Source organism: Argiope bruennichi, chromosome 3 (genome assembly GCF_947563725.1).
Source record: "Argiope bruennichi chromosome 3, qqArgBrue1.1, whole genome shotgun sequence".
In the NCBI taxonomy this organism is placed as follows: Eukaryota; Metazoa; Arthropoda; class Arachnida; order Araneae; family Araneidae; genus Argiope; species Argiope bruennichi.
In genome coordinates this window covers 137029669-137043069 of record NC_079153.1, presented here as the reverse complement: position 1 = coordinate 137043069, position 13401 = coordinate 137029669, and the positions used below count along the sequence as shown (strand labels likewise).

General features: G+C 26.7%; 1 protein-coding gene across 1 annotated transcript in view; it reads right to left on the bottom strand.

The window, feature by feature from the left end:
- The window catches only part of LOC129962662 (gem-associated protein 5-like), a 100545-nt gene that overhangs the window by 20134 nt on the left and 67010 nt on the right, over positions 1 to 13401 (bottom strand). The window contains exons 19-21 of the mRNA XM_056076554.1: positions 7825 to 7972; positions 4092 to 4211; positions 2763 to 2973 (exon numbers count right to left, since the gene is read on the bottom strand). Coding sequence (XP_055932529.1) covers positions 2763 to 2973; positions 4092 to 4211; positions 7825 to 7972 — 479 coding nt within the window. The remainder of the gene's footprint in view (positions 1 to 2762; positions 2974 to 4091; positions 4212 to 7824; positions 7973 to 13401) is intronic.

The window sequence follows — 13401 nt, the reverse complement described above, 5'->3', positions numbered from 1 at the left end:
TTTAAAGGATAATTTCCTTTAAGCTCTGGAAAAGAAGCTACTGAACAAATGCTGAGATTATATTAGTGAGTAAAAGCATATCAACTATCATCTTAAGAGTAATGATTGTTATTCAAAAGCATGACTGAATAGATTTTTCAAATCTTTTTTTCATGAGGTGTGCACATGTAACTATATTTTTTAATACCTCCATAACACATATTAAGAGAGATTGGCTAACATTAACATTTATTTATTACTGGCCGCCTTTGGCGACCGGCCAGTTCACCAGTATTACCGCTCGCTACAATTTTCAATTAAATATTTTAAGTAACTTGTCTCTTAATAGTTTCTCAAACAAAACATTTTTAATCTTCAAATTTTGACAGTCATACCAAACTTATACTGTTGTTTAGATCGTTTCGTTCAATTTACTATATATATTTTGCTAATTTGTTGACATTTCCGGTAAAACTTCAACTTTAATTTAAAGTGGAAATCCTGAAATTGCAATTAATATAAAGATATTTTTTAATGAAACCAAGTGTTTTATTTTATTTATCATTTTTGTTGTTATTTATTTATTATTATTGAATATAAGTACTGCAAACAGAACCGTTCGATATTTAAGTCTTATGTGAACTACAAAATATTTTTCATAATTTGTGTAATATCTCAAAGAATAATTCAACAAAAATTTCTCAGATTCAGCATAAAATTCAGTTTTTAGTTTTGCTTTCAAAAAGATTGAAATGAAATCAATAATAATATTTTGTTCCGGCCTATAAATATATTTCAAAAATTATGAAGTCTAAATTTTATGCAGTAAGGTATCATATTCTGAGAAATATTCTGGACACACCGAATTTTAAATAAATGAATGAATGTTTCTATTTTCCAAGATCAACTAAGACTTATTTAAGAAGTTTTGAATGTTAAAAATTTAGAAAAACTCAACATTTTCATAATCTTAGACCAATTAATCTTGAGAAACCTGCGCACTGATTGGCGTATTTTTTTTGAAACGATCGATGGAAAATCTAAAATTATCCTTTTTTTTTATTGAATAGTGATATTCAAATTTTCATAAATAAGTCAGTTTAAGTGATTGATTTAGTTGATTGGAAATTAACTCTTTTTATTTAAAATATTAGTGTATCAAGAACATTTTGTTATTTGTGATTTCTACAGCAGAATCTTTATGTAAAATCAAAAATTCGTTATTTATTAGAGCATTTATTGAATCAAGTTACATAAAATATAATCATTTTCCATTTAGACCATTTTAGCAGATCTGTGTCTTACTAAAGATTTACAAATTAGCTGTGTGGCCCTGATTTGAATGGATATCCTGTTCATATTAAACAAAACTTTCCTTAAAATAAAACTGATTTATTGGATTAATAATATAGAGAGTGTAAAAGATCATAAAATAATTTTTCTTGAATTTATTTTTTAGAAAAAATAATATTTCATATTTGTTCCATTTCCTACAGACACGTGACGAAAATCATATTTTTGCAGATTTCATTTCCAAAAAGATTTAATTTATTTTTAAATGGAGCTTTAATAAATGTGATGGCAACACTTTGAAAAAAGCTAATCATTCCCCATGAATGTGAAACGTGCTTTGGAATAACTTAAAAAATAACCACTCTTAAACCCATTTCTCTTGATCTGGGAAAGCAAGACACACAAATGTAGCTTCAAACAACAAGAATAAAATAAATCTAGCAGTGTATTAATCTGGTATAATTAGTAAATTTACTTTATTAAATAGTTTCATTTCATAAATTCTACACAAAATATATATTTTGCAAAATCTTTGAAAATTTTATTTACAATTTTTATTTTTGCATTTAATGAATAAAAATTTGTTGTTCCTCAAAGACAATTAAAGGAAATATTTCATCAGTAATTTTTACATGAGCTTAAATTCATAAATTATCTAGTAAAACTGATACCATATAATTGTTTTTCTTTAATATCAGATAACTGCAAAAGTTTGAGCCTAATTTTCAGAAATGGTGTCAGTGTACATTATAGGGAAATGCTGATGATTTGCTTGGCTGTGTCACTTGCACTGAAACATACGAGTCTTCTATCTCTATAGTGCAAAATTTTGATAAAATAGATCGATCTTTTCAGTACGATAAATTTTTAAAACTGATCAATGAAATGGCTCATATTCAACATGTAATGCTTAGTAAATTTTGGATAAGTGTGAATACTGGAACATTAAACCCATAATATCCCAGATATTCCAGAAAAATAGTTTACTCGCATGATCCTCACAGTTATATAGTCAATGAGAATAACAGACATCACAATAATCCTTGTTTATATAGCTCAGTTCTGTGGTAATGGGGTGAACAGTTGTAATTAAAAAAAAGTTATATAGTCTAAATTTTGTTTGAAGGTTATCAATACATCAAGCATGAACTTCTGCAATCATCTGATATTAACACTTTTTAAACAAATTTCTTTGTAGAAATTGAATGCATAATAACTTCACTATTTATCAAATCTTTTACTCAAATATTTCCATTATTAAATTTATCATGTGATAATAAATTTACAGATGGAAGATATTAAATATAGTATAAATTAAATGTATATCAATTTGAATCTAAATTTAAAGGACTTCAATAAATAAAAAAATAAAAAAAATCAAGCTAAGCATAAGCAATTTAACTAAAATTAGCATACTAATATTCTTTATGAATCAAAAGGTTGCTAACATTAATTTTATAAAAATTCAAAAATGTTACAAAAAAAATTACCTGAAGATCAGGTTCTTGATTTGTAAATTCACTGAATGATTCCCAATCACATTGTATAAGGCATCTTTGCATAAAAATAAACTTATATTTCTCCGCATCATCATTCATGTTGTATTTTCTACAAATATATGCAGCAGTTTTGACACAATTGGCATCAGGCATGGATCCCAAAGATTTTATGGCCATCAATGGCTCATTCAAAGCCAAGTAACTGAAATTGATGAAAGAAATAACAAAAGCAATAGAAACATTGTGTAAGGAGTCATGTTAGAAAATAAAAGCACAAAAAAATATAGGAGGGGGGGAGGGTAAAAAGAGAAAAGAAAACTCTAGGATATTAAAACAAATTTGGAAAGAAAATGAAAATGTAAATACACTCAAATATTTCCATTATTAAATTTATTCTGTGATAATAAATTTACAGATGCAAGATATTGAATATATACAAATTAAATGTATATCAATTTAAATCAAATCAAAACTTAAAAGAATTTCACTAAAAAAAGATTAAATTATTCAAAATTCTTTCTATTATAATTTTTTTGAAATGCGGAGAGCAGTTAATTCATTTCAGAAAAATTCTCCTTGAGAGAAGAAAGAAGAGATGAAAAATTTCCTCCTTCAGAAGTATACAGTTAATCGTACATTCGTATCATACATACAATTAATCGTACAAGTGTATACTTCTGAAGAGCAGAAGAATTTCTCAGTTTTAAAGAAAAATAGAAATAGCTTGCTTTCCTTCACAAACACAGTATGCAATAAAAAAATTATTGCACACTCTACATTCAGAGAAAATGTTACATAATCCAAATACAAAATTCAAATGTACATCTTCTAATAAGTTTTTTAAACTTAAATATATATTTTTACTATGCAGACAAAATGCAGAAATTACTAAAAATGCCTTTTTTAACACATAGTTAAAAAAGAAACAAATTATTTATATCATATGTATAGTATAAACATTTATAATTTAAGAATAGGCAATTATTTAAACATTATAAATAAAAATATTTCAAATTAAATAAACAAAGTGGAAGGTTCAAATTTTAAAAATATTCTCAAAGAATGAATTTTTATAATAAGCAAATTTTCACGACTTTTTAAAGCATAACCTCAGCAAAAATTAAATACCTATAAAATAGCTAGTGTTAATAAAATATTATATCAAGACTGACTGTTTACTCGCAAATTTTTAAATTCTGATATTAAAGGAAAGTCCATAAATTTTTATAATTTCTTAAAATAAAAAATAATTAATATTTTCTTAATTAGATACATTTTTTAATTAAAAACAATTAATAGGTTAGAGACTATAATACTTGCCATTTTACTTCTCCTAATGAATCAGAAGTACGTCTGCATTTCTGACAAAGTAAATTGAGGAGCTTGAAAATCATAGGGTCTGATTCTGGAAGGCGCAATTTAGCCAAAGCAAGTGCATCACTGTGAATTGAAAAATAAATAGATGATTAATAATTTATTATATTAATGTATTTCAACAAGGTATTTAAACATAGCATTCAAATGGATTCACAAGCAAATTTTTTTTTAACTTATAAATAAAAATAATTTAATTTGCTTAAATAAAATGTGATAACAAAGTAAAGATAATGCGACTCTCTAAAAAAGCAAAAGGTATAAAATTAATATTGATGTCTAATTAGATATCAATATTTTCATTAATATATAAACATTTCAGATACAGTTTTTTTATGACAATTTTTTTCTTTTATTTGCTTTTGTTCTTAAGAAAACAAGTATGGCAGCAAAATTTTGATTGCAAAAAACACATTGGAGCTGAATTTCCATAACACTAAATGTTTCACACATAATAATACTCAAATATGTTTGGGCATGAAAAAAACAGGTTAAAAAAAATAGAAACTAATAAAAATATCAATTCATAATATTTAATAATATAAGATTATAATAATAAAAATATGACATAAGATGATTAATAATTTATATTATTCAGTGATTCAATGAATATTAATTATATACAGTTGCAATATGTACAAATTAATATTACACAGGTATTGTCAGATATTTTATTAATAAGATAATTAAAAATGTGTGAGCTTCATTTCCTCAATCAAAGTCATTATATTCTTCAGAAGCCATGGGAGAGAAGGGGGAATCAACTGTGTCTTATGCATGTTTAAAAAAAAAATCTCGTGCCCAATTGGAAGTTAGTTAACTCAATAAAATCTTCATAATACAACTTCAAAACATGAAATAATTGGTGGACAAATTATGAATCATATGAGCTATGGAGGGATAAAAATCCAATGTTAAGTTTTCTGAAATTTTGAGAATTTCCCCTTTTTTACAGAGAACATCATCTATCCATGCCATCAAATCAATCTTCTTTCTCCATATTTAGGAACTATAATATGATTTTTTTTCATTTCATTTTAAGTGTATACCATCAAATGAGTAAATCCTTAAGGAGTAAATGCCATTCTTCAGAGAAGCACCATGTCTTGTAAATAAATGGTTAACACTAAGAAATGAAACTCATTTTTAAAAAATATGTATAATTGTATTGTTCCTTATAATGATGCAAGTATTATTAACAGCATTACAAAACAAGCAATATTAACAGCATTACAAAAAGCTGCACCAAAATTCATCACACCCAAAAATTGTAGCTCTGTTTTGGAAAAGCATTCTAAAATTGTTTTAAAAATGAAAATCTGTAATCAATTTTCATATACATTTCAGAAAAGATCTTGGAGAGAAAAAAAAAATTACTTTCTACATGTATGAACACAACTGTGATAACATTATTTTTGGGCTAATATAGCATTCTGTATAAAATTACATAAGGCACATACATATTAGACTACATACAGTGACTCAAACAATTGAGAGTACACCTTACTTTTACTTGATGACTCCAGCTTTTAATATAAATAACACATTAACGAAAAGTGCAAACATGTTTTTATTTTTACGAATAGTAAATGGTTTAATTTAAAATAAAAACAAATAACAATCAACAAAAAATTTCCAAATTGAAAAATTTTAGAAACATTTGAAATAAACATACGCAGATTTTTTTCTCAAAAAATTGAGAATACACCAATGAAATTTTTGTAATATTTCGCATAGAAAGAAAGTGTAAGTATTCAGTTGCATGTATTTTGGCTTTTATAATGGCCTTTAAACGTCGTGGTACCGATTAGACAAATTTTTGTTGGTATTTGAAGATATTTTAGCCCATTCTTCTTGCAACACTTGTTTTAAATTATTTTTGTTTCTAATTTTGTGTTTTTGGACCACTGTTTTGAGTATGGACAACATATATTCAGTGGCATTGATGTCAGGGTACTGTGGTGGAGTGTGTGACTGCTATTTACAATTTAAAAGACAACACATTTTAACGTTATATGCAGTATGTTTGAGGTCATTGTCCTGCAATAAAATAAAATTCAAATCTAAACCCAAATTTTTAGCATTTTCGTTTAGATTGCTCCGACCATATATTTCATTCTACTTGCTGCAGAAATTTCTCAAATCATAGGCAGAAGTGTAAGTGTTGAAACCATGCAAAAGTAATTAGACTATCTGCATATAAAAGTTGAATTGTTAGAGAGAAACGTTCATCAATTTGCAAATTCAAAAAAAGTGTTTGAAATTTGCAAAAACTCATCAACTGAATAGCAATAACTATTGGAAGAATGTCATATTTAGTGATGTAAGAAAATGTAACATTTTTGGCAGTCACAGCCGTCACACTGTATGGAGAAAGCCTAATATTGCTTTCGATCCAAACAATTTACGTCCTACAGTTAAACATGGTAGTGTCTCCTTCATGATTTGGGGTTGCATGGCCTCATCCGGGGTAGGAAATTTAGTTTTTATAGATGGTATTATGAACCATATGGTTTACTTAGCTATATTTCACAGCAATCTAAAGGAAGGTACTAAAAATTAAGGTGTAGTTGAAAATTTCCTTTTCCAGCAGTACAACAACACCGAATAGAATGCAAGCAATGTCAAAATGTGGTGTCTTATTCATTATAAACAGCAGTTACACACACCACCACAGTACCATGACATCAATGTCACTGAATATCTGTTGTCCACACTCGAAACAGTGGTCCAAAAACACAAAATTAGAAACAAAACCCACTGAAAGCAAGTGTTGCAAGAAGAACGGGCTAAAATATCTTCAAATACCACCAAAAATTAGTCTGATCGGTACCACGACGTTTAAAGGCCATTATAAAAGCGAAAATTCATGCAGCTAAATATTTACACTTTCTTTCTATGCGAAATATTACAAAAATTTCATTGGTGTATTCTCAATTTTTTGAGATAAAAATCTGCATATGTTTATTTCAAATGCTTCTAAAATTTTTCAATTTGGAAATTTTTTGTTGACTGTTCTTTGTTTTTACTTTAAATTAAAACATTTATTATGCGTAAAAATAAAAACATGTTTTAATTTTTCGTTAATGTGTTATTTATATTGAAAGTCGGAGTTATCAAGTAAAAGTAAGGTGTACTCTCAATTTTTTGAGCCACTGTATGTGAAAGGCTTTTTTCAGACTTCATGTTTAATTCTAAAATGGATAATTTCTACTTATATGTATATTCTTAAAATTTTGTGTCTGTTCACTTTAAAAAATTCATTTATCAGAGCAAATAATAATTCAACCAAAATTATTGGCCACCTATATAGCATTTCATTAAAAAATTTACATACTGTTAAATACATTTGTTTTCCAATTTTCTGTCATATTTTCTTTAAATTATGTAAGTAAACCAGAAGAACTATTGACATATTAAATAATTCAATGAATAATCAGGTAGATAACTCATTGGAAATAAGTAATTGAAATACAGCAAATGAATGAGTATATAATCGAACAATTTTCAATTATGCAAAATGGAAATTTAAAAATTGTTACTTTTTTTTAAATTGAAATGTAAAATTTTATTTGATATCACTTTAATAGAAAATAATCTTAAAATATCTGTTGCATAATATTTTTAGTTTTTAATTATTTCAATTTTTAAAAATAGCTGACTTTAAAATAATACTTACAGTACTTTTCCTTTCCCACAAAGAACATCAATAGCCTCATAAACTTTATTACACATCAAAAAGTAACTGCATGCAACAAAAGGTTGTTGCTCTTGTATAAGCTGCATTGCATATTTTTCACACATTTCAAGCCAAAATGTGTATGACACTGAAATAAGAATTCATTATAAATAAATCTCAGAAATTAAAGATTGTATGTTTAAATAGTTATACTTTTAAAAAGTGTTTTTTAAAGTAAACATAAGACAAGGAAAAAAATGCTGAGAAACAAAGAGAGGGTGCTTAGCGAAAAATGACTGCAAAAAGTAAATACTTTTATGCACCTCAAAAAATTAAGTACCTTTGCAGATGGATGAATTCCTAAACTGCATATTTTCTAAGCATAGTGGATTATTATTTTTAAATACATAGTTTTTATTGAAATGTTTTTTTAAATAATTTGTTTGAAATGTGTATTTTTTTAAATATTTTATTACTCATTTCTGTATTTGCACATCTTCTATTGTAAAACAAATTAAGTCTTTTTGATTTTAACAAAACAAAAATGATCAAACTATCAATACTAAAAAAGTAGGTTAACTTTTGTAAGATCAGCAATCTTTCTCAAAATTTCTTAAAATTAGCAATTTATTTTGATATATCCATCATTTCTGAAAATGCTAATAGAGAAGTAGGAACACAACATGATAAAAAATTTTTTAATATGCAACGACAAAAATTCGACATAGTTGGAATGGAAAGAGTAAGTCTTCTCCTACACTACTCACTATAGTTAGTAATTTAATTTGCAGTTTTATTCAGCTAAATTCTGAAATGGCTACCATCATAAGTTCGGCAAAACTACCACAAAACTGAGGATAGTATAACGAGTTTTTTAGTCCATTTTTTTTAATAGATAAGAGAATAAAAGCATTCAAAAATAGATTATAAAAAATTGTCTTATTGCTTCTCACTTCTGAAATTTAGTAAAGGCGGTTTTTTTTTTTGTACATTTAGCATTCCGAAAATTAAAAAAAAAAAAAAAAAATTCTTACTTTAAAGATAAGTGCAGAAAAATTTGATTACATATTTTACAAAGGAATAAAAATGCTTCAACAAGTCCTAATTTTCATAAATAATAGAAACAAATTCATGAAATTAAAAAAAGAAGTCAGGTTTCATAGTTGGCAAAACAATTAAAAAAAAAAAATGCCAGTTAAAGTATTTTTCGAAGACAGCGAGATACAATATATTACATTTTTTCAAAATTTAATAAAAGGCATCAAATGAAGAATCTTATTAAATGAGCAGCTTAATAGCTATTTTTAAATAAAGGCAAAAAAAAAGCATTTCCTCTCCTTTCATCATAACTTTAACAGCAGTAACATGATGTAATATAACGTGACTGAATTATTCAAAGAAGCAATGATATTGTTCAAAATTTCATCATAATATAAATCATTATAATAAATTATATCTAAAACTAATTTTTCAAAAAAATACTAAAACAAAAGAAAAAAATGCAACAATGGGGGGGGGGACCCATTTCCTTTAAATTAAAATAATTTTTGTGTGATAGTGTGCTTTGACAAAATGATGAAAACTAGACAAAATTCTATTTTCCTGTTATAACATCGCATGTGTGAATGAAATGCATTTTAAGCATTTAAATATACTCTCATCCAAGTTAATTAAAACACTTTATTTTTGGTTCACAAAACACAGATACATCAAATCACAGGTATATTAATAGGAAATACATAAAAAAGATTTTCACACAAATCACACACAATAACTAGAGGAGGAAATCCTTTCTTAACATCAATGCCATACCAGGTGGTATAAATAGTTCAGTTAAAGTCAAAGGGACTATTACACTGTTTAAAATCAAATTTTGAATTCAATTATTGATAGATCTGTTCTTGGTGGACCTCTAATGCCCCAAAAAATATCCTCAAATTTCAAGCTCTTAAATTAAAATGGTATGCAGCACATTGCTCTGCCAATCGAGACAAATCTTTCTATGTAAAGAGAGATTTCATTGTGAAAAAAAAAATCTAATAAGAGTTATAAAAAAGAAAGTCGTTATACAATAATAGAATCTAAGCCTTAAAAAATAAAAATAAAAATTTTGTATTAAAAAAAAAAATAGTACAAGATGAGCAATTTTTTTCCTTAATAAAAAACAAAATTTGGCAAAATTGGTCCAATAAATAAAAATTTTCAAATGGATTGTTCTATTCACACAGCAAAAGAAATTGTGATCATTGAAAATTTATGGCTTCAAGTTAAAATCCCATCATACTAGATTTTGCACAATTGACCAATGTACTATTACACAATTTATTACAATTCAATATAGAACAATAAAATTCCTTTAATAGATCATTCAAGGGATTGCCTCAACAACATACTAATGAGAATGATGATCGAATGTGTAACATAGAATAAATAAGTTTCATTGTATGAATTTTTAGAGCAGCTGCGCCTAAACTCCATATACCTCTTTAGCATACCCCTTTGACAAGCGGTGGTTTCAAGGTAAAACCAGCACTTTCTAAAAATTATTTCTAAATGTGCGGTGGTTTCTGATTGAAACCAAAGGCTCTAAAATAATGTTCTAACTTTAATAATTGGCTGTAGATGTCAGCACGCTAGTTAATATGTCTCTTAGTTACAAAAAAATGCGTCATTTCTAAAACATTTTCATAGTACTTTCAATTTAATTTCTTTTCATCAAGCAAAAAATAAAGAAATTCAAAATGCCTTCATAAATTTGTTGTATGAAAGCTGTCTACAACATATACATTTTTTTCAAATCAAATCGCGAAAGAAAAGTTTTTCATACTTGATATATTTTTAGGTGATTTCAGAGACATACCACCCTGCACCTAATGCACGAGATTCTCTACCACCTGAAACGCGTTAGCGAAACCGATCTGTTTTCCTTCTCCTGACTCTTAGTCAAGTGGCTGGTAATTTATGTGGGTTTTGCCATGAGTTTTGTGGATGAGGAATTTATTTACATTTGGGTAAGGTTTATATGAATAGGATGGTTGAAATTTTCACTTTGCAGTTGCATTTTTCTTGTATTAGCAAGCACCTATATTATGGGGATGTTAAATATATTTTCTAATATAGTATAATTTTCTTAATTTTTAAATGGTTAATTTAAATATATTTCTTCATAACTTGAATATAGTGTTGATTGTATTTAAAGTCTAAATGCCATTTATAAAACTTGCAATTGTTAGTTTTATTTGAGGATTACTTGTTATTAAAATTGTTTATTTTTCATTTATAATTTTTTTTTCTTTGCATATTGTAAGATTGTATAAGTAGTTTTCATTGATAATATTGTATGTTTTAGTATTTCCATTAATAAATAATGTTACAAAAACGAATTAAAAAGTATTTATTAGTCATAAGAAAAATATGTCGTAGGTGTGTGGTGGTACTCCAGTGAAACCACCACCATCACCCTCGTTGTGCAGTCCACTATAAATTTTTGTAAAGGTATTTTTTCCTCCCTTAGACTCTAAACATGTAAATTAATTACATAATTTTTGAAAAATTCAGAAAATTTATATTTGTGCACTTTAAAGGGATGCTGTATTTTTATTTTCCATTAAATCGACCAATCTGTGTATTCTCCTTTAAGAAAATATAAAAGATTAAACATATACTTACCAGGCATAACTTAAATTCTTCAACATTTAATACAATAAAAATTAAAGCTTGAACATTTTTTTGAATTGCAACAAATATGGCACATTATGCATTTTGTACTGTCCCTACAGGATTATTATTCCAATATTTCAATAAATAGCAGTGCACATCGTTAAAAAAAAAAAAAAAAAAAAAAAAGGAAACAGGAAAAATAGGCTTATTAAGTGTTTTTAATATGTATTGGAACCTCTGTATTTATTTATTTTTTCAATTTCTTCCCATTTGTTAATTTTCTTTCTTGATACATCTGGTAAATAAGCCCTTACAAACAAGCTTTCGAATTATGATAATCAACATGTGGTAAAATAAAACCTTTTTGTATGGTTTAGCTATTTTACTTTCAGTGAACATATGTGAAAATACTTCTGATATATCATTGAATGCATTAAAAGAAAAATGTGATGCAACAAGTTTTAATGCTCATAAAATAATTGTTCTGAAAAGTTCGAAATCCTTTTATTTTTGCAGATTAAATTTGACATTTTCAGATTTGATGTGTCATCTTTTCCTATATTACTTTTAGATACCAGCATCAATGATGACCCTTTTAAACTGGCATGCAGTCTTGTATTTTTTTCTTTTTTGGCATCCTCAGTAAATGCCTGTTTTCCCATATTATTTAGGCTTATTATCTTCTTACAAAGCAAGCAGTATGCAATAAACAGATTTTGTGGAATTTATTGAACTTATTCAGCAAAATCAGGAATTATTTTTTTTATCCATCCAATTTGTACTAAATACAAATTTTAAGCAGCTCATTTTTTTTTTAAAGAAAATTCTCTGATCTACTTTGAATAAACTCACAATTTCTCAAATAATAAGTAAACCATTCAATAAAATCAAGTAAGGTTGACTAAACACTACCGTTATGCTTCCACAGATTGTAACTGCTAATCCTGATAGAGAAATATACAGTTACAGAAGTCTCATACATGCTCATTAGCTGCAATTTGGGAATCTCATACAAAAAGAACTATCTCATAAATCGAAACTGGAATGATCTATGCAGAAGAAAAGGGAAAGAGAGAAGGAGCAAGTTTCCACAAATTATATAATTGCAAATGGTATAGTTTTATATTTAGAAGTTAGGTGTTGTTCTTTTTTTAACTGTGATCTATTATTCTTATAGTTTTTAAAGATTGGCATTTTATGGATTTGAAAAAATAACTAAGAAACTTCCCTAAGTTTTCCTTGTTTTTATGAAAATTTTCGAACTGCCTTGGATTTTTCAGGGTTTTTTTAAAACGAGTTTTAAATTTTGTTTTCCTTGTTCTCCTGGTGGCATGGCAACCCCATTCATTCACTTAAATTATCAAGTAAAAAAAGATTTATTTGTGTGAGGAAACAAGAATCAGAAATGGACTGATAAAACAAATGGTTTAGAAGGGTCAAGGAGATGGCATTAAAAGTTTTAGAAAAAAAGATAACAAAGTTATTCAAGTTAATGTTTCATTCAAAAACTCAATTCTAGTCTATTACTTAGGAAGATTGACTCAACCAAAAAGTACACAAAACACAAATTAGGACCATGGGTTCCATCTTCCAGCAACCTACCCATTATTATATTTAAAAATTTTCATTTATAAGGGAACTATAAGAACAATGGCATATAATAGCTGGAGTTATTTACAGAACATACATAGCGACAAAAATATGAAATCTGAGAGACAAAACAATACAAAGAAACAAAATAATTAAAATAAATACAATATTTAGATACAGCAGAGGGGGGGAAAAAAAAGCCCAATAATAGATACAGTTTCAAAATTATCCTATAAATTCAGAATAAGCAATTAATAAACAATATTATTATACTTATAAATTTTATCAAAGTACAATGTTCCTTTCTAGGTTTAGTGAGAAAGTTTT